The 21,207-nt window shown below is 39.2% G+C and overlaps 1 protein-coding gene across 2 annotated transcripts in view; it reads right to left on the bottom strand.

The window, feature by feature from the left end:
- Positions 1–4,261: 4,261 nt before the first annotated feature.
- Positions 4,262–21,207, bottom strand: part of ZNF407 (zinc finger protein 407) — a 335,275-nt gene continuing 318,329 nt past the window's right edge. For both annotated transcript variants that reach the window (XM_050970660.1, XM_050970659.1), the window contains one exon: positions 4,262–6,825. In XM_050970660.1, the coding sequence (XP_050826617.1) occupies positions 5,474–6,825 (1,352 nt within the window). In that variant the 3' untranslated portion in view covers positions 4,262–5,473. The remainder of the gene's footprint in view (positions 6,826–21,207) is intronic.

The raw sequence follows: 21,207 nt of genomic DNA on the forward strand, positions 1-21,207 counted from the left end.
ACATCAATTTCAATTGCACAATACGTGCTGGATCTACCTGTCTGTGGTGGATCTTAGCTTCTGCATCACTGCTCCCAAATCCTTGGCCATCATTTAAGAACATCCTGATAGAAAAAGTCAAAACTGGTTTTGTACAAGCAGAATTACCAGCTTGTCCTCTTCCTGATCAAAAATTATCTTCTGATGATGGGGAAAGTCTCATTATATTCTACCAGATTAAAAAAAAAAACCAAAAAACCAAATCCTTTAAATATTCATTGTGCTCTTTTTTTTTTTTTTTTTTTTTCTTCTACCTATTTAAAAGAAAAGCCTGGCCTCCTTTACTGGGCATATGAGATACCTTACCTAAATAGCAAAAAACAAAAAACCAAACCAAAACAAAACAAAAAAAACCCAAAACAAAAAAATCCCTGTAAAGCAGTACCTGACATGCACAGCCACTGAAGGAATTAGTCCCAAGTTGAGGACTTCTTATTAGCTTTATTTAATACATATGAAGGACCCAATTACACGCACAAGGCAGATTCCACAGTGGACTGCATTTGGTCTTGAACACCTATTTTCCCCATAGTTTTATTTATCATTCTTAAAAAGGGTAAACAGAGAGCCATGTGCTTACATCTTTTGAAGAGCTTATTTCCTCATGCTCCACAAGAGGCTTCTTTGAACCCTCATCGTTCACAATTGTGCTCTTGGAAGTTTTAGCAATATTTGTTTCAGATAAGTTTATTTTTATATGATTGATTGAAATCTCAAGCTGCAATTAAGAAAATTGCAGCGAGAACCATTAAAGGAGTAGCGTCATTTTCTCCCCTTTCCTCTAAAATGTCAGGTTTCAATGTCACCGCGAGATAACCCAATCGCGTGCTTGTACACCCGGGCTGGAGCCAGCGGAAAACCGTCTGGAGTACTAATTATCAATGACTGGAAATAATGACACCAGGCAGAAGGAAAATGAAAGGCCCTGGTCCCTATCACTTCCCCACCCAGGTGTGTGTGCACGGAGATGCAGGTTATTGTGGAGCAATCTATTTAGTAAATACACAAACATCCATCCCCACTTGTAGAGCAGCCTCGGTCCCTCCCCCATCTCCCTCTGTCTCTCTGCCCTTTCTTTCTCTCCAATTATAAACCAGCACCAGGTTTTCTCATCAGCCATCTCCATGTCTCCAAATGGCTTTTCAGTGTCAGGCCTATCAGGAAATTAACTCATCATGCAGTGACAGCTGCTAATTTTTTCCCCTTACATGTCAGATGGATCGCCTGCTGAAGCTAATAATGAATCACCAATCCCTGATTAGAAGGTGCTTCCGAAACATATAACTGCCATCTGAGCTAACTTTTTTCTTCATATAAAATGATATCACCCTAGAGGAGCAGAAAACGAATTGTATTCTTCAACAAGATAGAACGGGGGTAGCCTATTTGAGTGAGCCACACACTATCTTAAATTATGGGCTAATATTGCTCAGTGAAATAAGTGAAAACTCACAGCTCTTCTCTGTTTTGCAAAATTAATGACCTTTTTTTTCCCTGTTACTTAATCCCTTCACTTGAACTAACTTAGTTTCAAATTTCAATCTTCACCCTTCCCTCTTTTTTCTGTTTACAGCTTTTGTGCTCAGGAAGCCTACTGAGAAGGGAAAGTTGGAGAAAAGCCCCAGAGGTTGCTTTATGAGGCCTCTGCCTTCCTTGTACAGCTCCAGCCCCATCTCCCAATCCCCAGGATTTTCTGAAGGGGACTCACCTGCATTTCAAGTGCAGGTCCAGCTCAGGGCCAGCCCGAGGCACAGAAACTTTTAACACAGAGATTCCTACAAGCTTTTACATGAGCTGAATCCACTGCCCACGAAAATCAAAAATGTATTTCTTCTGGGACTCAGAGCTAACACTCCTGGTATTAAAGCAGCATTTATAAATGACAGCAGTGCTTGCAGGACTTTGCACAATCCACATGTGCATAAGCACAGTACATCAGCTCCCTGGCTCATCTCAATTCCACAGTGGAGTGCAGCTGCGACTCAGGCAGAATGGTATGTTGCTGTGGCCCTTTAGGTGATGCTGGGTTTGGGGTTCTTTTGCTTTTGTTATAGGAAATATTTATCTAAATATTGTTTCTAGCTATTTCTTATCTCCCATTTTCCCCCAAAGATGGAGCCTGAATTCAGAGACCAGGATACACTGCCTTGGGAGGTGTGTATCTGATTCTTCAGAAATGGAGGGTGAAACTGCCTGCTGGAAATGTCTTTCTTTGTCTTCACTTTGGATTTTTGGTTCTCTTTTGGTGGGGTATGTTTTGGATTTTTTTTTTTTTTTTGGTTTCTTTTTGGTTTGCTTTTTATTTTCTTTATTATTTATCTATTTCCCCCCTCCACACTAGTTCTGTGGTTCTTAAATACTTACATCTTTACCTGTTTGGCATTTTCACAGTATAATTCAACTTCATTAATGCTTATTCAGAATGGATGACAAAGAGAAAATTAAGCCAATGGCTCTGGCAGTCAGAATATCAGGAAGCAATGGACTGACATGGGAATACTGCCCCCTCAACAATCACTTCCACTGGAGCACAACCCTTGAATTCTCTGGAGACAGGCACCTGTAGGTATTCAAACCAAACAGCAAAACACACTTGTAGTGAATGGCTGCCTGGGCTAGGCACCTTCCTAAATCCACCACACAAGTTCTGTGAGGCTCCCACACTGGAGGCTGCCTGTGGCAGGGGGCCCCAGCAGCTTCTGAGCCTGCTCCCAGACATGCCACAGGTGCCTCACCAGCTCCATGAATGGCCCTTGGAGGGTCAGGGCCCTTTCAGGTGCTGCTCTACTCTAAGTGCCTCCCTCTGCTGCCAGATCTTCCCTGCTCTCCAAGGCAGAAGGCAGGGGAATGCTTGGAAGATCCACAGAACAATCCAGCTCATCTGCTCCCAGGTTACGATCTGGGACAATGCCAGGAGCTCTGGCACAGGAGGGAGACAAATGCCAGAGATGTTTCCTGGGTGCTGGAGAGACCTGCCATAGCCTCCTCACCTGTCAGTGTATGGCAGAGAGTGTTTTAGCATGGGGTTGAGACAGTCCATGGAGTCCTTAAGCAGGATGACAGCACAGGAACGAATGTCATCCTTGATTTCTAATGTTACATTTGTAGGGCACTAATAAGTTAACTCTAAAGTGCACATTAGAAAGAAGAAGAAAAAAAAAAAAAGGCCCTAGGAAAATATTAGCTCTCCTGATCAGACTGCACTCAGAGAAAAGTATCGTTAACCTGAGCTCCCAGGTAATTACAGCACATGGTAGGCTAGAGAATTCTTTCCAGTGCTCCCAAGCACAGGAACATCTACCACTGGGGCTTTTTTTTTTATGCAAAGGTCTGCTCTTTTCATTGTGCATACAATGTGATTGCTGGTTTGACACTGCAGGCTACACTGGTTTTATGAAGGATTAAATGCCACCTGAGACATATTTATCCTAAATAAATCACAAATGGTAAACTGCAGCATGTCAGTGTCAACACCCTGTACTGCAGCAGAAAGGTTAGCCATACAGGACTAAGCACAGCGAAGAATTAGCATCCAAGCTGCAAGACCACAGGGCTACAGTTAACAGGAGAAATGATCAAGAAGAAATATTTCCACTGAAAAACATTCAGTTTTTTGAACATCTGTGAGAGTCTTGCAGAGGGCCATCATTTTGTAAAGGTCACCTTTTTCCTGATAACAAACGGGAGTTGATCCTGTCACTGTTTGCTGAAGACAGTATTTAAGAGTAAGTGAACAGCCTGTCACTTTTAAGAAAGATGAGCAAGTCAAACTCGCCTAATTATGAATCTTGATGTCTAACTTGAAAATTACTTTTTTGGGGGTTTGACAAAGACACAACCTCAACTCTTGGAAAATAACAAAATTTGAAAAATAATAATAATAATAAGAGATGAAGAGACAGCAGGATCTTATAGCCCCAGAATGAAGCACCTTTTCTCAGCAGCCCTATCAGAAAATACATTTTTAAGCAGTTGCTTCAGGAAGGAACTATTATTTCACCCCACCCCAACTTTCTTACAGTTGATAATTTTAAGATATTAAACATGATAGGAAACCCAGTTATCTCTAGAGTCAGCATAGCTTATACCCTAAACAGTTACACAATTATATTAAGCATGCATGAGGCACACTTCAGAAATTAGATTCTTTTATCTTTATCTATCTAGAAAGCTAGAGAAAGGAAAAGAGAAAAGAGAAAATGCACAGACATAACAGATAGCATTCGTTTGCTTCTGCTGAATGCCAGTTCTGTTTATTGTTTAATATTAAAAATCATGATGCTTCATTTTAATGCTAACATTTTATTTGAAAGACAAAAAAAAATCCCCAAACCTTGCCAGTTTATATTTTACAATTTTTCTAAAGAAACAGAAGCAGTTTTATCATGAAACAAATCTTTTCAACATGAACTTGCATTGAACAATTGCAGTATATCCACAAGTAAATAACTGACATTCTGGACTAAGCAAGAAATACAAGGTCACCTTTTTTCCCCCCTACTTGTTAATGTCAATGTCAGAATTTTCTTTAAAATCCTCCTAACATTTGAGATGTAGCTCACAAAATGAACTGCAAAATGGTATTTATATGAAGCACTAGTTATAAGAAAAGCAAAACACTGACAGTGACAATATTTTTTTCAAAAAATTGCACATTTCTTATGTAGGACTCTCATCTAAAATTAAGTGGAAGTTACAGGCATCAAGTTCTTCTTCCCAAATATGTATAATCAAGGATTTTCTGAAGTGTAGCTTTTTTGAGCTCTTCTTTAGGGAAAGTCTAATGTGTTACCATGAAAGAGTAAAGTACTATGAAAACTTTCATTTTAGATGCAAAAACATCCCTACTTTGATGACATATTTTTAGCCAAGCATGTTTTAAAGTAAGATTTTAGAAAGCAAAATGTCACCTGTTCTACTTTAAAATGAAGAAGGGCATCCAATATCATATGTATGCTTACCTGTTCACCTTTTTTGTTATTGTGGGGTTTTTTTTTTTTTTTTTTTTTTGCATATTTATCTGTTCACAAAATGTACATATAAGTGCAATTATTTTACTCATGTGATTATGTTATGCAAAAATGACAGAAGGCAGGGAATTACCCTGAGATAAAACAACATTAAGACAAAAACATCAACAAAGAAAGCACTGAACAGAACAATTTCTACTTTGGGCGGGAGGCTTTTTATCCTGTTTTGTACCCTAGTATGCTTGTTGTATAATAGTCACATATAGTAGTTCTTAAAGCTATTGTAACAAAATTGTATTATGCTCTTCAGTGAACTCCTCCTATTAGCAGGACATGTATTTGTTACCTGGTTTGGAGAAAGTTCTACTGAGAAGGCTTTACAGAAAGTGTTCCAGGAATACAGTGCCTCCATGATTCTGGTGATATCCAGCTCTGCTCTGCACCCAGCCCACGAGTGAAGCTCTTCATGCTTCTTGTACTTTGTTATAATCTCTCTGGCCCTGAATTACCTGTGAGCCACCCTCTGTATAAATGACCATGCTTGTTAACTGTTCTCTTGCTCTATCAGGGGCCACCCCTTCTGCTTTTATAGCAGTACCAGTCTGCAGAATGTCTTGGGACCCAGCTGTCTCTATCACAGCGTGTGAGTACACACCAGGCTCATCCTGCATGTCTGGTGGCAATTCTGTGACAATGTAGTGTGTTGCACCTTCAGAGAAGTCACCATCAGAACCCTGAGCCATGGCTTGAGCTAATTCTTCACTGACAATGATCTGTGATATTTGCCCATCTGATTCCACTAAATCCATGTGTTCGCTCTGCACACTGAGCGTGTGGCTACCAGCTTCCTGCATTATTATCTGAGAACCTTCTCCAGCTACCATATGCACAGTCCCCTCCTCATTTACAATGACCTGGGTGACACCTTCTTTCATGAGCTGGTCGGCCGCAGCTGTGTCACACACAGCAAACTGCAACACTCCTTGCACCACGTTCTTGAAGGCAGCCTGAGCTCTCTCCTGAGATGCAATTATAGCCGATGGGTGCATGACCCGTGTCACTACTTCCAAAGGTTTGGTATCTTCCTGAGTCTCCTGAACTTCATGGAACATTTGTATTTCTTGTCCCTCTGCATCACTGGGAATGCTGGGCATCTCTGGGTTTGGCATTTGCAAGAAGTCTTTGTGACCAGACCTGCATCTGTCAAGGAGTTCGGATTTGTTTTCCGCTTCACCCAGCTCCGTCACAGCACAGAGCAGGGCATCTAATGCTGAGGAGGACTCTGGAGGATGGACTGTAGCCTCAGAAGCATCCAACACCTCTTGTCGCATTATCTGCTGCAGTACTGTGCTACTGGAGTCAGGAACCGCGTCAATCTGAACGGCCTCCTCCATGTCAGCTCCCGCTCCCTCAACCACCACCACCTGCGTGGCACCATCTGCTAACTGCTCTGTAAGGATCTGCTCAGGAACCACACTGCTGACGTGGGAGCCGTTTTGGTTTGTGGCTATGACTTGCCCATCCTCCGTGATGTGGACCACCCTGGCCATCTGTCCCGCCATCGCCAGTGTCTGCAGCGTGGCTGCTGCTGTCTCTTCCACCGAAGCGTCGATGGCGAAGTCGCCATCGTATCCTTGAATAATGATGAACTGCTGAACTTCCTCAGGGGACTGGGGCTGTCTCCTGCTGCCCTGAAAGGCCTTCTCCTTCACTGGAGAAACCTCTCCCAGTGCTGCCGCGGTAAAGGGGCTAGTGGTTTCCACAAAAGTTGCTCCTTGCCCCTTCAGTCGGCACTCATAGGACTTGGACACAATGCCTACAAGAAAAAATATGCTGTTAACATGGTATCATGGCAAGTATCAGTTCATTACTTTAACAAATTGTAGCTTAAATGGAAAAAAATTCCCCGACGATTTTTAGATTTCATTGACAGAAAACACAGATAAAATGAGCAAACGAACAAAACCAATTTGCATGTTTTCCAAATAACATATTTACAGGTTGAAATAATTGCTGAGTGTAACAATGCTGCAGCTTATTAACAATTTAAATGTGTTTTCAAAAATATTCTGTATAAAGAAAAGCCCAGATAAATACAGTATACAGTTAAAAGCCACATCTTTTATAGAAGAACCTGTTGGTGATACTTCGGTACTTCAGTAATGAATTTTTGTATTGTATATTACATTAAACATATCTTGGTGTGAGAAACTGTGGCTGATCCTAATATCCTGCTTTTGTTGGTGAGGTCATTGCCATATTGTCATTTTGATGCCATTGTCTTCCCCTTCCTTTTCCATCCAGCATCTTCTCCGGCTCATGTGACTGACCTAGTCACTCACCCAGATACCTGGTGAAAGCCCTTGGTAGTTTTCTTACCCTATGTAGGATATTCTATAACCCAGAGAAGCCCCAATTACAAATCTTAATTATTTTTGCATTAAATCAATTAACACACTATATAATACCTGTAACCTCCATATTCCAGCTGCTTGCTGTACCACCCAGTTTGGTTTTGTGTCATTGAAGGTTTCCTTCTCAATTCTCACCACTAACAATAAAGCTTCAGCAAGGCAAATGGTGCCCAACGCTGTACAAATTCAAGGCCATCACCTTCCAAGCATGGCCTACGTGTTTTTTGGGAAGACATAAAGGAGACGACCCTGTGGCCAGCTTTGTGGATGTCCATAGAAGGACAGCTTTATCCCTCCCTGTCTTCCCATGGCAGTGACCTCCAGAAGCACCTAGGAAGCTCCTCCGTGTGCTGGGAGCAAGCTGTGGGACACAACCCGTGCACACAGACAGAAGAGTGGGCGCTGGACATTGCAAACAAGGTGAGGGTCTAATGGCAGATGGGCCTTGGGAAGGCTGATTAAGTCCATGCTGCTGAAACTGCCCATATCTACACTCGAGTTTAAATTCACCTACACAAACTGAGATCACATCTCTGGAACAACAGGTGTAGCTTCTTACCACTCACACAAATAGATATGCCATGGCTTGCTTGGCATAAAAAAAGACAAGAAAAAAAAGGAACACTTAAAGTGAAATTTCAGGCTAGCACTGTACTTTCCAAGCCAGTTCTAGTGAACAATGTGCTTCATTGAACTCAAGAGACCAAGAAAATTATACTAAAGCTGGTCTAAGGGGGCTCTTTCATTTCAAAGCACAGAGCTGTCAGACCCTGATCCCACAGAGAATTAAAATGGGCTCTAAAAAACAGACTCATTTGCTTAAAGGTAAAGTTCACATGTAGAAGCTGATTTACTCCAAGACTGAACACTTGGCGCCTTGCACACTCTAGCAACTTGCTATATTAAGGTGCATATCAAGGTAAAATTCCAAAATAACATCAATAATTAAAAGACCGAGGTCTTATACTGCTATCTATCTATCTATCTATCTATCTATCTATCTATCTATCTATCTATCTATCTATCCATCCATCCATCCATCCATCCATCCATCCTTCCTTTTTTCAATTACAGAGCTTCTGGTAGAGAACTGTACTGTGAAGCACAAAGAAGTAATTTTGTCAAGCTGAAAGGCTGCAAATCACCTTCACAAGTCTGAACTGATGCCATACAACTTTCTCATTCCTAGTTTGCAACACAGGTTTTCTTTTTCTTTTTTCTTTTCTTTGGAATAGAAAATTAACAATTTAAACCATTAGAGTGTTTACAGGTCATGCTGCATAAAAATCTGGCCCATGCAATTGAAGTACACTTTGTCAAGTATAAGCAAGAAGTAAGCTTACTGTGGTATACAATTGGTTCTTATTCCCACTTTTCCCGTGCTCTCTGTAGGAACTGACATTCACATGACCCCCAAAAGAGCAGAAAAGTAGGAAGGGGAAATCAACATAAAATGTCAATTATCCTCCACATTTTGTAACAGAGTATAAGTAATTAATTCTCTCAGGAATCTTGCTTTGTTGACAAGATAAAAGAGGAGCCTGGCAATGATGTGGCACAAAATCAAAATAACTCCACAAATCATGCATTTTCCACTGGATTTCAAAATCAAAATAACTCTACAATGATAGTTTTCACATGCACATACACTAAAATCATGACATCTTTCTCCAAAGATCATAATAATTTATGTACAGGACAAAGCACCAGTGTATTGAGGAGAAGCTCTGGTCTGGGGAAGGGAAAGAAAAAGGAAATTCACCCTCTTTTCATCTCCTCAAATAAATGCCATGCCTGTGAATCTATGCAACTCCAGTCTTTACTGTGCAATTGAATGGGAAGTCTCCTGGGTGAAGAGCTATCCGGTGAATCCCTCGCAGCACTGATAATTATGCCATTCTGACTGCTTACTTAATCTATTTGAATCCAGAGGTGAGTTAAGCCACTTCCTGACCATTAAAGTAAACTACATGGGTAAATACTGCTGTCACTAAGGGGTGTGATGAAGCTTAACTACACCAACATCTTAACCTCAGCTCAGTGCAACCCCAGCTATTCCATCACAGTTCATAAATGCGATTGCAGGTCCATCTTTTGATTCAGCAATTTAATAACTTCGAGTGCTGTCAGTACTGCTTTGAAAAATGGCTCCTATAAAATGTAACAGCCTCAATCAGATTGTAAAAGATTCACCCACTGAAGATTCTTCCATTTCAACTATAATGAATTAATGTTGAGCTGTGTAGAAGTTCAAGTGTCATTTAAACTAATGTGAATCTACTGTAACTTTAAATTTTAACTGGACTATGACCAAGAATTTACTGGGAACATCAGCTTCAATTTTAGTGATTTTTCATGGTAAATATGAATTGCAGATTTTACTGGTTTTCTTTTGTTTCAACAGTGAAAAGCCAAGTAGGGAAGATATTTAGAAAATAACAGATTTTAAGGCTAAGCTGCTATTCTTATAATGAAGCACTGGAATCCAACTCAACATTTGTAGGAATTTTTATGTATTTAGGGAACATGTCACATTATTGGACTGTACGTAGCAACAAACCACATTGTCCCAGTAAAGCCAGACTGCCTCTCGCCCCCTCTTAACAGTTCAAGAGAAGGGGTAAGTGTTGGCTGACACAGCAAACATAAGCTGCAATACAAGCCCACATTAATATTGGGAAAAGTGGACTTGTTGCTGATTGCATGTCATTGCAAATTAAAAAGATACACAAATAGGCATTAAAATGACAAAATATAATGATACAAGAGCTCATATTCAGACAATTTGTAAGGAGGTGTTTCATATCTAGGGGTGCAATGATCAGAGAATTGGTTTCTTTCCAAGAAGTCTGTCATTTCAGCAGAGCCATTATTTATCAGTTGGAGTCCTGAGCGACTGTTAGTTTTTTATTTGAAAATGTCAGGACATTTTAGACATTAAATCCATATTCACAGGTTATTTTAATTCTCTGAGACCACAAACTCCTGAAATAGGGCTAAAAGAAACACTTTGATGTTTAATGTGTGTCTGGGAAACTAGAAATAGGGCTTAGTACCTTTTCCCCTCTCTCTTGCTCAATACCTGACTTCCTTTTGTGTGTCTGTTTTATTCTTTTGTTACTGTCATCATTTGTTCCCTGCAGAATAAATACCTTATTCTTTTGTTAAGCTTACATTTAATTAAAATGTACAGGATTTGTGCAGTAAACTCGAATGAAACAAATAAAACAAGGGCCCCCTCTCTTGAAGGCATACGTTGTGAATGAAAAATGTCATTACAGACTAAAAAATTTTGCAGTAAACAGGGCCTACAGAGAGAAGTTTCCCCCGTAATGACATCCATAAAATACACAAATGGCACTTTTAGTACCATCCTGAATATGGCATTTTCTGTGCTCTACACACAATCTAAATGGTTTGATCATAGAGCATAATACTCCATTGGGTTTATAGAACAATCAATGTTCCATAAAATGATGTATTTATCCAATAGTAGGCTCAGCAGTTACTGGTGTATGACATTGTAGGACACTGGCTTTGTACTGTTCAGCAGCACACATGCTGGCTGTAAAACTTATCTAACACTACTTCAACAACTTCATCTCATCTGTGTCAAGTAATTTGTTGAAGCCTCAGCTTGGTTTAAAAAAACTTGTAATAAAAATTCATAGAATTTTCAGGAGAATGAAAGCTGATGACAATAGAAAGGTCACATTGTGGCGCCACTGGTGGGGTCGGGGGTCAGCTGCAGTTCTAAAACAGAAAGTAGATTTCATGCATCGTGTAGCAGATAAAGATGGCATTAAGGAGACTTGTCTCAGAAAGAAACGCGCAATGCGTGAGCAAAGTCTGGGCTAATATTATATGTAAAGCACCACCTTGCTCTCAGCCAGCAGCCTCTTTAGAATTCTAATCCTTCCCCAAAACTTGCAGCAAGCGGCTGTGTGTGGTGAGGCTGGGCTGAGGACATCCTTCACAAGGAGCACCTTTAGGACAAAGCAGTAAGTCATAAATGAAATAATCTATTATGACGACGGAAATGATCTGCATTTACACAGCTAGCTTAAAACAGCTATTTTTCCTTTTCTGTAAAAGTTCTAGGAGGCCTGATTTATAGTCCCCTATTCAGCAACATTTAATTTTTTATACTTTGGTCATTAGGTATATTATTTATTGACACAAACAAACATTTTGTGTCTGCCAAAATGCAACAAATATTAAATAATGTGAGTGCAAAGAAACATATTTTCCCTCAATTAAATGCAACCTGTAAGGAATTTAAAAGATTTTTAAAAATTGCCTTATGTCTGACATCACTTAAACAAGCTACTGATTTTCTTATTTTAAAAGTTATTGTCTACATGGCAGCAATACAATATTTTGAATGGTACGGTAAGTCCACTTTTCCAATTCATAAAGTAATATAACTTATGCCTTGATCAAGTTACAAGTTTCTGCTCTGTCTTCCTTCAATTATTTTTGTAATGATCTACCTCTAATTCAATTAATTAAGTACAGTCTAAGAACTGTGGCATAATTTGGGATTTCCCTGATTTTCAGAGGCCACAATAATAAGATGCATTTTTCAGATCTCTGTTCCTTGAGCATAGTAAAAACTGTTCTTTATCATTTGCAAGCTTTTATGTGCAAGCAATGGATGGGTCAGCATTTTTTTAAACCAGCTAGTTAAGCTACTAAATAAGAGGTTGTGAAGGCTCATTCATGTCTTCTGCTGAAGGAAAGAAAATATGATGGGTCAAACCGAGAAGTGAAATAAATCAGCAACCCAAAATGGCCCTGCTACAGCTATTATGTCCACAAAGGCAGCAAATATTTGTAAAGCAATACAAATAAGTATACCTATAGGGGACTTTGCCATCTCCCTAAGACATTAAAAATTCCACCATTGACACAACTTACATAAATCTCAAGAGAAACCAATGCAACAAGGCTTCATTTTCCCCCTTTCAATACATTATTACTGAAAAAAAAAACCCAACAACAACAACAAAAAATCACAAATAATGTTCATACTTTATTTTATACTTAAAAATCCAGTAATGTCATGTTTCAATGCTGAGACTCAAAACAACCTCCTTAGCTTCTAGTTTTGTCCTTAACCACTCAATCATGTTTGGAAACTTCAAGGTCTTCTAAGAAGTGCTTGAATAAAGGATGAAGTTTTAACATTTCAGGTATTTTAAAAAGCAGCAGATGTCCTTTAGCTTTCTAAAAATGTGAAAGAAAGTACTTTTGTAATATTTTTTCTTTTGAAAAACAGACTGAAATTTCCTGCTTGCTATTTTTACCTTCCACATCTCAGAGAACTATGTCAACGGCCACAAAAAGACACAAAAGAAAAAGACAACCACCAAATTAGATAGCCAAGCTGTTCAGTTAGGGCATTTAGGCAGTTTGTTTGGTTTGGTTTAGTTTCCCTTCAGTCTCTAATTAACCTTTGGGAAAAGGCCATCTATAGGAAAAAATTCAGTTTCCCTTTTCCTGCAGTCAAGGTCAAAAATGAACGTTACAGAGCCCAGTGTTACAGATGGAATGCAAATAAAAAATATATCAAAATATCAAAACTCCCACTGATGGTGGCAAACATGTACAGGGTTAATGTGCAGAATTTACAGCTGCCTGACCTGCAGAGTAACTGGTTTACTTGCAAACCTCTTTTCTCTCTACCTGTTTGCCACCATGAAGGCTGCTCTTCTCAACTCTGATGTGTGAGCAAAAACCTCTCTGTGGCATATGCAGCAATTACCTACACAGGCGAGCAGCATCAGGAATGTATCTGGAGTATTTCAGCTATGTCTTCCAGTGCAATTTAGCAGCTTGAGATGAGGATAGCCAGCCTGGACATTTCTTGGCAGTCCAGCTTCAAAGACTATTCTGGCCCTCAGTTTGGGAACAACTGACATTGATGATACTCGGATGCACTCTTTCTGTTTTATCCCCTGCAGTGCAAATGGAGAGTGCATTTTTAGCACTTCTAAATCAGGATCCCAATTTCAAGGGGTTCTGGTTGTGCTTGGTCAAACCAGAGATTTCTGTTTCCTAGGCAGACAGAACATATAATATAATATGGAAAATAATACACTAATATGAGAAAAATCAGGGGAAAAACCCCCCAGCTCTGCTCATAGGGAAAATGATCCAGATTTCTGAAATAGGTCTAGTCCCAAACACTAATGGCTTTGTCAAAAAAAGGGGAAGAAAACCTTTTTGTCATTGTTATCTCAGCAGAAGTTTTTGTTTTCCAAGAATGTATACATTCAGATCTTGGTTTTATAAACATTTATTTATCAAACATAGTGCTTACTGCCATAGTTAGCCTCAATAGTCTCAAAGGGACCAAACATGGTTGCTTGCATTATGCATTGTGTTTGCATAATCAGGCCCTTGGGATTAACAATTCTGAAAATGGCTGGCCTTCCCTAACGCTTGATGTGCATATATGAAAAAAAGAGAAAAGACACTTGTAAGGGATACCCAAAATAAAACATCTTGTTATTAAATGATCAAGCAGAAATTATATTCTTCAGCATACCTATCAACTCTGAGTATCATGATTCTCTGTATTTATCTACTCTGATTTATGCACCCTTTCAGTAAAAGGAAGCACCTGTTCTTTGCTTGAAGGCACATCTCAACCCGTTTAAAAAGCACAGCAGTTTCTAGGAGGTATGCTTGGGAATAACTACAAATAGTAAGTTTCCCTAGTTCTTTTTGTTAGTTCAGACAGCAGAAACTACCATTTCAAATGTGATAGTCATATCTGTATTTCATTTATAAATTCAACTAAGTTACAGCTATATTCATATCTTTCCAGAGTAAATTATGGGAAATAACCATTTGTCTTCATTGTAGACACTTTTGCATGTATAGTAGAAAACAAACCTCTATTCAATAACTGCACAGAGGCACCATTAAAATCAAATTTACAGTAAACAGAACCTGCAGCTGGGGTAAAACACTAACTGTTAGTATTTTAATTATCAGTGAAGCTTTCGGAGGTCTAACATCTGCTCATAGCCAAATGACAGCAGCTGCTTGTGTACACTTAAAACAACATGGATTTCTTCTATAAATATTAAAATGAATTGTATGTCGTGCGTTCATTGCGGCTATATTCCTATTAAGCTGTTTAAGTATATAGGGTATTCTGAACTTCTTTCTTGTGGCAAATTCATAAAGGGCTGACCTCCTCAAAAGAATGAGAGGCAAAGGCAGCAAAAATTCTTGAGTCTGTAAATTGAAAATGTTTAGAGACAGTACTGGAGGTCACCCTCTGCCAAGACACTGCTGGTAAATGCTAACAAAACATCAGCGGTAAGTTCTGATCATTGTGCACTACAGTAACTTCAAGGACAAGACTGCCCAGCATGCAAAGTGTCAGGAGTCTAAGGGATGGCTTATATCAAAAGCTAGTGCTAATCTACTAAGTGAAGCAATTAATGCATTATCTTCCTTGGAAAAATATACTCTGTTTCAAGGTTCAAAACATTGGAGGAGATGAGCGTGCTCTCTTTTGTGGACTTCATCAAAAGCATACTGGAATGATCCCTGATTTGCACCAATAGAAGCAATAAAGTGCCATGAGCAAGGAACTATACTGGCCCAATATGAGATTTTGCTAAAAAAAGGGCAAGCTTTGTAACTTAATTTTGCAGCATTTTATCTGGGCACTGACATAGAGTTGATATTTTCCTTTTAGTCTCTCACCTGCTTGGGAATACAGGAAAAAAAACTGGAGGAGGGACATACATTTAGTTAAACTGCGAGGAAGAGAGCATTACAACCAGTTTCAGAAAAAAACCAAGGGAAGTGGGTTTTATAGTTTTCACTTAAGAGATTTTCAGTGGAGAAAGATCTGTTTCTTTGCTTTTACAACATCAAATGTAATGCCAGTGGCAAATAATGTTTATGTATTTTCACAATAGACCTACAGCTCGAAAGGAGCACTACAATAATTTAGTCTGAAAGCTGTAGGTCACGCCAAACTGTGTTTTGGAAAAAACCCCAACACGATTAGACGCTTCAGCCTTACATGTGCAACCACAACACAGGATCAGCCCTGAGTACAGCTGTCTCCACAGTGGTACCTGGTTTAAGATGAAGGTGAACTAATTGTGAAGGCAGTTCCCAAACTTCTGACATCAGATTTTTACCCCCAAAAGTCAGTCTCAGTGCAAGATGACAACATACGAGGAGGAAGGAATAGGGCTGGTGATAGGTGGGACAGTTTCAATGCACAGGGCTTCCCCTTTGCTGCCCCTCACTCCTCCTGAGGCTCTTGACAGCATAAAGGCTTACCATGCCCAAAGTGATGAGTGTCAGAAAACATGCTATTGTTTCACCTCAGAGTGTCACAGGCCTGGCAGTAATGCTGGGACTACTTAGGAAGCATGAAGCAGGGGTGCTTGCTGGTTCTAGGAGGTTGGATAGATGGGTATAGAGAGGCTGGAGAGATGGGTAAGTTTTATACCACTTTCAAGGGTCAAGTTCAAGGACAAAGGAGACAAAGTCTCCTTTTCATGATTCACCTCTGGTGAAGGATGCGAGCAGCATGTTTCCAAAATATCTTCAAAGGAAGAGCTGTTCATGTAATTGACCCTTCTGCTGACAGAAATATATTTTCAGTGCTAGTGGTCGAGTAGCACTTAAATGAACTGTCTTCCACTTCCTGTGTTAGAAAGCACAAGGCAGGATATAGGTAAAGCAAGACAGAAGATACCAAAGCTGCTACCTTCTGGGCTGTTGCTAAACACTATTGATGCAGGAACTGCAATATGGTCTATGTGCCTGGGCTGCATGGAAAATGCAAAGTAAACTGCTGAACTGCAGCTTTCCCAAAGGGCTCAGAACCTCCTTACCATGTTGCTTGCACTTGGCTGCAAAGTTGTGTGTTCAAGAGCTGAACAATTACTCTGTTGACAAGGTGACCTAAATTGTTGCTTAACTAGAGGTAGAAATCAACAGCTTTTAGATGGCACAGGGAGCTAATACCAAACTAGAAGCGTTAACATCAATACAAAGAAAACCAAGATGTAGCATAAGTAAATAAGAAAATAATAATATAAGACCAAACTTGTGCTACTGCATACTAGCACTTGAGGAGAAAGTTAATATGCAAAAATTATATTCAATGAGAGACAAGTCCCTAGAGAACTGTAATGCTGAAGAAATTTAAAGAATGACAGTGTTCATCAAATTACATATGAGTTTATGAAATGTAAAACAGGAAAAGAAAACAGGCCAAAGCAATTTTTAATTGCACATTCAAAGGCATGTCTGCTGCACATTGTTCTGGTACAGATACAACTAAATTATGTATTGATCTTTCTAGAAGAGAGATCTTGACTAAAGAATATCCAGAATAGTGAAACAAGAACTATTAGAAGTCTGACTTGAATGGAAATACTGCAAGTTTAAGTGCAGATATTCTGGCTACATAATCTGCAAATGCTAGAGAGGGAGGAAAATTTTTGTCCCTATTCGATAGGCATAATCTTATTTTGATGAAAGACTAGAATGTTCATGTCATACTGCAAGAAGATTGTTAGACATAGTGAGAAATGGAAAGTCAATTCAGCTGCCTCATCCACTTTCAGGTGCCAGGGTGATGAAGCTCTCAGATGGAATAAATAAACTGTACTGTAGTTAAGAGTATGACTTAACCCAGCTCATCAACATTTATACTGCAAATCCTTACTATTCCAGACGAATTCAGTGAAAACCAGCATGGGATTCTACAGCAGCTACTTAGAAAACTTTTCTAAACATCTCCATTCTGAATGAAAATTCACTCAAGACTGTGGTGCCTTAAGTCTTAAAACCCAAAAAATTGCAATGACTGTCAATAATATGAAGCATGAATCCTAGTCAAATATGGACTAGTAAACAACCCCTGCCACTCTGTCAGGTCATCTCATTAGCTCTTTTAATTTTTTTCCTTCCTGAGACCCAACTTAGACTAGAAAAAGAACAAATATTTTAAAATTAAATAATGAGCATATTTATCTAAAATATTTTAAAATGCCACTTAGTTCTCAACTCTGAAAGCACTTGTTCAAAGATTTATTATCTATGTCTGTGTCCAACCAAAGGCAAGTAATGCTTTAAACCCTGCTAACTAAAAGATGTCTAGTGGTTTGAAAACACCATGGTTCACTTGTCTGTAGCATGGTGCATGTTGCAGTGAATGCCATCATTCTGCTGTGAATGCCATTATACCTAGGACCTGGTACAGCACCCTTAGCCATAGCATAAATGAAGCCAAGCACTTTTATTATTGCTGGAACTTGGTTCACATTTTTTGTACAGTAGACAAAATTTCAAAGGAATTCATGATCATTTCTATAAAAGCAGTAAAGCTTGGGATTTATGACAAAATGGAGACCAGATAACATCCCCACCAAAACAAAGCAAAAGCCAAAAAAACCCCGAACAAAAAACCAACCCAGAAGCCTGGAGCGAGATACCGGGAAGATCTGATTTTCAAAACCACTAAGAAACTAACAGCTCCTGCTGACACTTTTGTTAAAAGGTTATTTCATCTACCTCTTAAAAAAAACATTTCTTACTGTTTTTCCAGCTACTTTAGTTTAGTGAGCTCAGAGTTTTCTAACTTTTGGCATGGGAAGATCAATTGCCAGGACTCGTGGTGGTTTGCTATTTCAAATCTGCAGATTACAGAGCTTTGGAGCAGGCCATGGCATCACAGCTTGAAACAGCTGCTGGAAGTCACAGGTAGGCCTTACAGATTCTGTAGCTATAACTTTTGGGATATATTCCAGTGCTCCAAAACTCACTGAAGTTCACGATTTCTTTCATTGTGTCTCCAAGTGCCCTTAAAACATTATTCAAGTGCTTCTACTGAAATAAAAAGACTCTAAAGATTTTTGAGGATTATTTTCTTAATAAAAAGAAAATGCACGTATGAAAATGTACACAGACAGAACAAAAATTATATCAGTGCCTAAAATAACAAGCTAAAAGAGGTTCAAAATTAATGTTTTTCTTCTTATTATTTTTATTATTTTTTATTATTATATTTTTCTAGGGCCTCTAACATATTATTTTTTTCTAGGGCCTCTAACAATAGAGTGAATTTTAAGAAAGATTTTTAGGTATCTTTGCAGAAAGCTGGTTTCCTAAATGCAGAATTAGGAAGCAAAATAAAATTGCTCTGCTTTCCACTAGTGCTGGGCACAAGAACATGCAAATGCAAACTGAACAGAACAGACTTAAAATCTAATAGCATCTATCTAAAACTGTATCTCGTGAATTGCTCACAATTGGTAACATATTTATCACTAAATAACACCATAAAGATGGAAAAAGCATTATACTAACTTTCCAGGCAGAAAAGTGGAAAACAATAAGAAGTGTCTTGCCAGGGTCACACAAGAATTCCAAGGTGTGCCGAGTCCCAGTTTTAAATCTTAATCACTGCATTATCATTTCTTAGGAGAGCCTATTGTCAACTCCAAGAGTTGAGGTACTCCATTTACCCACCGGGAAGCTCTAGTCACATCACTGCAATTTTCCTGATAATGCCCTGTCAATGACTCAACCCCACGCTCATGAGCAGAGAGGAGTTCAGTGTCCATGTATCCTATAATGAGGAATGCTGGGCTGCAATCTCTGCTGAAATTGTCATAGGTGTCCACTGATACCATCTGCAATTACAGAATTTTATGAGATGGAAACTGGTTCATTATGAAAAAGACTCAAGTCTACCAGCTCATTTCACAGATGTCAGATGGCAGACTTCCTGCTCATCGCAATTCTTGCAAGTTCAGAAGAAGGGGCCAGTAGTTAGACTTTTGGGAATTAAGCATAAAGCTAATGCTAAGCACGGGTCTAAATGCTTTCTAAGCTGGACCCTGTTACCTCCATTCCAAGGCATTCAAAACAGGAACACAGATTTCTGAATTTCAGCTTCACAAGGGCCAAACCAGGACAGCTAGCTTCCAGAGGAAGGCAGACACAAACTTAGCTAAATATCACTTAGCCAAACACACACCTCTCAAACTGAATTCACCTTGATTATAAGCAAAATAATTACATTAATATTTTCAGAAGTATCAGCTGAATTCCATTTTGAATTGTTACCTATTCAAATAAATGAATTAATACCTTCCTTTAAAAGGCTAATGTACATTATGGATAACTAAGCATGTTTGTATTTTTAATATGTATCATTTACTTTCTTTAAATAGCTTTCTCCAAAACTTCATTGTTACATTTCAGAAGTATGTGTAGTGTGGAAAATGTTGCTGATAAACCTTTTCTCTTAGAGAGTAATCCCTCTCATACATACATTCTTCTGCACTCTCAGACAATGATATATTCATCTTCAACTCTGGTAACAATAAGCTTTAACAAACATCTTAATTTCAGACATTTCAGTCTATTTAAGAACACAGAAATTAAACTAATTCTCCATTTTCTCTGAAAGAAATATAAATTCTTCTACAGCTTTCAAGAAATGAAGCACTGTTTGCTGTAGTACAGCCCCCTCCACTCCTTCCAAAACCAGCCCATTCCTGTTGGAGGTGAACCTTGCTTCATTTATTCATTCCCTTTTTAACAACAGACCGCAGAAAAATCCAAGGTAACAGAGTGTTTAGCAAGAGGACTTCAAATACTAAATGCAGGTTATAGCCCTGCTTCAAGCTCTGGGTGAACTCTGACACTCTGAAGCCTGAATGGACAGTGCTGATGCCAATCTCTATCATCCTAAATATATGGGAATCTGCTTTTTTGACAGACTTGCTTTCTCCTCATGCTACTACCTCAAGTAGCAGTGACAGACATGCTCAAACCATGGTCTCTGGCCTTTCATATGTTCCTTTCACAGGCTGGTTTCCATAACAAAGATATGCTCCCACTTGGTTAATTTATCAAAACCTCCTCAAACACTTCCCCTCCCACACATGCACTTGGTATCCCCACAGCCTCATCACAAAAAAACAGACCCAAAGCCCACCAACCATACTAAAATTATATTGCAGATTTGTAGATTAATGGGCTGATTCTGGCATCTCAATTCAAATGGATTTACAACCACTGTGTTTAGCCCTGTGTGATTTCAAATAGAATTACTTCTGATGAATTTGGATGCAAATTCACAAAGCATTAAAACAAACCATGTTTAAACTCGTTGGTTCATCAGATGCAAATATCATGCATTAAGCAGGGAACACCCATTTATGAAAATAATGAAAACTGACACCAATATAATAAAATCATTACAGGTTTATGGATTCTGGGACTTAAACAAGCCATACCCTTGTTTCTCCTAACTGATTAAATGCTTCTTTGCAGTTTATGTTTGATCTGCAATTCAAAAATAAATTAGTTTAGTCTTTGAGCCCAAAACCTTGGAAAAATTGCTAGGAGGTTCTACCTCAGATTCATCTGGGGAAAAGGGCTGGGTAAAGGGAGGAAATTGTGGGGGCAGGGAAGGTTGCAGTACAACTGAGAACCAACAGCACAGGAGAGGAAGCAGTCAGACAGATCGAGGTTTGCAGACCCCACCAGCAGCGCTCACAAACCCTTGGCTGAGCAGCGTCGTGTGGAACAAAAGGCAGGGATGGTCATACTGGGCACTTCTGTTTCATAAAGCTGGCACAGACGGGCCTGTCACACCATGTGCTTCGTCCCACGAAACCTCAACCATCTTCACTTTGTGTCATGTTTGTAGACAAGGAGTTTAAGTGCAGAAGGGCAAAGGATTGCCCATAATTTCTGGGATTGTCCCATGGCAAGGC

The sequence above is a fragment of the Serinus canaria genome, chromosome 2 (assembly GCF_022539315.1).
Source record: "Serinus canaria isolate serCan28SL12 chromosome 2, serCan2020, whole genome shotgun sequence".
NCBI lineage: Eukaryota > Metazoa > Chordata > Aves > Passeriformes > Fringillidae > Serinus > Serinus canaria.